General features: G+C 46.3%; 1 protein-coding gene across 1 annotated transcript in view; it reads left to right on the forward strand.

Annotated features, from left to right (window-relative positions):
- CSMD2 (CUB and Sushi multiple domains 2) overlaps positions 1–3,517 on the forward strand; it is a 565,338-nt gene that overhangs the window by 550,713 nt on the left and 11,108 nt on the right. The window contains 1 exon segment of the mRNA XM_027775561.1: positions 1,134–1,295. Coding sequence (XP_027631362.1) covers positions 1,134–1,295 — 162 coding nt within the window.

Raw genomic sequence — 3,517 nt, forward strand, 5'->3', positions numbered from 1 at the left:
TTTTCCTCCCTTTTGGTTCCCTCACTTCCCTTTTTTATATTTTATTTTTAATTGACAGATGATGTATGTGTATCTTTACGAGGTACAGTGTGATGTTACTGTATGTATGCGACACACACGCTTATGGCATGATTCAGTCAAGGTAGTTAACACACCCATGCCCGCCTACTTGTCCTTTTCCAGCAGTGAGAACATGTAAAACCTACTCTTTGGGACCAGCAGGAGGTGTGATAGTCAGGTGCATGACCAAAACTCACGCTTCCTGTCTCACTGGAACTTCGTGCCCCTTGACCAGTATCTGTCCACCCCCTGCCTCGCCCCCCTACCCCAGCCTCACCTCTGGTACCCGCCATTCTGCTCTCTCTCTCTGAGTTCACCATTTTTTAGATTCATATGTAAAAGATCATGCAGTGCGAGAGCCTGGCTTATTCCGCTTCACATAGTGACCTCAGTCAGATTCATCCATATTGCCACAAGCAAGAGTCTCCTTCTTTTTAAAATCTCTATGGTTAGGGCCAGCAGATGTTGTAGAGGTCACATCACTAGACTCCCACATGGCTGACTATGGTTCGAGTCCCAGACCCAGTGGCTTGAAAATCATGCCAGACGCATGTGCGTGGGTGCCCAAGAACCCAGGAGGAGAGTGTAAGAGAAGGGATTGCAGCATAGCCATTCCTGACGGGTGATTTCTTACTTCCCCTCTCCCTGTCTCTGTCTATCTCAAGTGAGCACATATGCCCTAAGGCAAAAACCTCTAAAACCAACCAACCAACCAACCTATGGTATCCCATTGTGTATGCAATGCCATCTTTTCTTTATCCATTGGAGAAAGTACCCATTGATGGCTTGAGTCATTCCCTGTCTTGGCTGTCATGGATAATCTTTGACAGCGTGGGCGTGCTCTCCCCAGATACCACTCCCCAGCATCCCGATTTCATTCCCTTCACCCCTCCACTCTGAGCCACAAGAGTATTACCAGACAGCCAGAGCACACTTACCACCCTCCTCACATGTTGGACCAGGAGAGGAGCGGACAGTCACATTGAGTGAACTGGGATCAGTCATCGGGGAGCCCCAGTTCGATCAGCATACACCAAGTCCCTCTTACAGGGTCTGTTTCTCAACTCCTCTAGTTCCTGGGGATGTTTTTGCCAAGAATTCGCTGTGGAAAGGGGCCTATGAGTACCAGGGGAAGAAGCAGCCAGCCATGCTCAGAGTGACTGACTTCCAGGTGGCCAACAGCAAGGTCAACGCCACCATGATCGACCACAGCGGCGTGGAGGTGCACCTGGCTGGTAAGGAGCAGGCCGCCTCCGCGAGCCAGAGCAGGTAGTGAGGGGCATGGGCACAAGGCCTCTGTAAGGGTGAGTCTGTCACTGCACTGAGCTGTCCTGAGAGGCCTGGACTATTCTGGTTGTGGGGGAAGAAGTGTCTATTCTCATTCGTTTGCAAGACAAAAGCACAACACACTAAAGGGAAATGGCTAGATGACAAACCTTAAAAACTCTGTTGAACGGGACCAGCAGATGGTATAATGGTTACATCGCTGGACTCCCACGTAGTCGACCACGGTTTGAGTCCTCACTCAGGGCATATGTGTGTGCGTGCATGCCCAAGATCCCGCAAGGAAAATGGAAAAGAAGGAATTGTGGCATGGCCATCCCCCCAGGGGGTGATTTCTTGCTTTCTGTCTCTCTGTCTCTCCAGTGAGTGCACACACTCTATAGCAGAAATCACTCTTAAAGAAATAACTCTTGGGACCAGCAGTTGGCGTAATGGCTATGTCGCTGGACTCCCACGTAGTCGACCACGGTTTGAGTCCTCACTCAGGGCATATGTGTGTGCGTGCATGCCCAAGATCCCGCAAGGAAAATGGAAAAGAAGGAATTGTGGCATGGCCATCCCCCCAGGGGGTGATTTCTTGCTTTCTGTCTCTCTGTCTCTCTCTCTCTTTCTGGCAAGCGCATGCACCCTATAGCAAAAACCTCTTTAAAAAAAAGAAAGAGAGAGAGAGAAAGAAAGAAAGAAGGAAGAAAGAACTCTTGTGAACAAACAAAAAAGACTGATATTTCTGAAACTGAACCAAAATAAGGAGCAGAAAATTCCCGGAAGCCAAAGTATTCTCCTCTCCTTTTTTCCTCTTCTTTCTTTTTCCCTGTCTTCCTTCTAGTTCCTCTCTCTCTCCCTCTCTCTGACTTTCTTATTTTATCATATACTTTATTTCTAATTTTCAATAATTACATACGTTTGTGGGGTCCAATGCGACATGATGTACATGTACATTGTAGGATGATTAAGCTAATGAACACCTGCCGCCTCACCGAGTTATCATTTCTTGTGGTGAGAATATTTAAAATCAACTCTTCAATACTCTTCAGCCAATATACAAGAGAACTTTGTAACAACAATTCCAAAAATATATAGATACTTCTTGGCTTGATTACCTGTGTTTTAGGCTTATTTACATCTTCCTGGAGAGAGACACGGACCAGTCCACCTCCACCCAGCCAGCTGTGATCACGAGCACACACATGTGCACAGCGTGTGTAGAGAGACCTTGACACACGAACGCCAGACTCCGGTCTAGCATCGGCGTCTCAGAGTTTTTTGAAGTGATGAACCTTAGTGCTGATTAGATTTTGCAGTGACAGCCAAAGAATAAAATAGTACAGTTTTAGAAAATAATTTGACAATTTGTATCAAGATCCTTGACAATGATTGGGCTCATTAATTACATTTCTGGCCATTTTTATCCTAAGAAATTGATACGGAGAGAGTCAGACATTAACAAATGAGAGACGTTCACCTCTGGCTATTTGTATTATGTACTGACTAGAAATGGGTGCTGGAAGTGGAGCAGCATAAAGCCCACACCACGAGCCAGCCCACAGGGGAGGACCCGGGGCTGGTGTCCACGGAACTGCCCTGCAGGTGCCTGTGAGCCAAGGCTCGCTGGGGCTGGGGTGGGTCACAGCATCAGGGCCCTGTCACGGTTCTCTCTCTCTCTCTCTCTCTCTCTCTCTCTCTCTCTCTCTCTTTCTCTCTCTCTGTCACTCACTCATGGAAAAATAAACTATTGTTTTAAAAAACTGGAGGCCCAGCCCCCTAGCCTGTAGTTAAGGGACCAGATACCACATGGCTGGCCACGCAGTTGAAATTCTGGCCCCAGCAGCTGGGCCCACATGCGTGCCCAAAATCTCAACAGAATAGAGAGATGGAGAAGGGATTTCCATGTGACCACACTCCGCTCTTGGGCACTTTCTCCCTCGCCCTCTCTTTGTCTCTCTCTCTCTCTCATGGAAGAAAGAAATAAAATAAGTCCCATGGCCTCTGGCAAAAATATTTTTTTTAATTTAATTTAAAGAAACTGGGTATAAACAAGTTTCTCCAAAATAAGTGAGAATTTTTATTATAGTATATATGCTAGATAAAATATTATGCTAATTTTGGGGAAAAACATACCATTATTTAAATGCATTAAAAATGATTTTTTTTTTGAAGGGATTTTCACCATAGG

Source organism: Tupaia chinensis, unplaced genomic scaffold, assembly GCF_000334495.1.
Source record: "Tupaia chinensis unplaced genomic scaffold, TupChi_1.0 Scaffold000573_1, whole genome shotgun sequence".
NCBI lineage: Eukaryota > Metazoa > Chordata > Mammalia > Scandentia > Tupaiidae > Tupaia > Tupaia belangeri.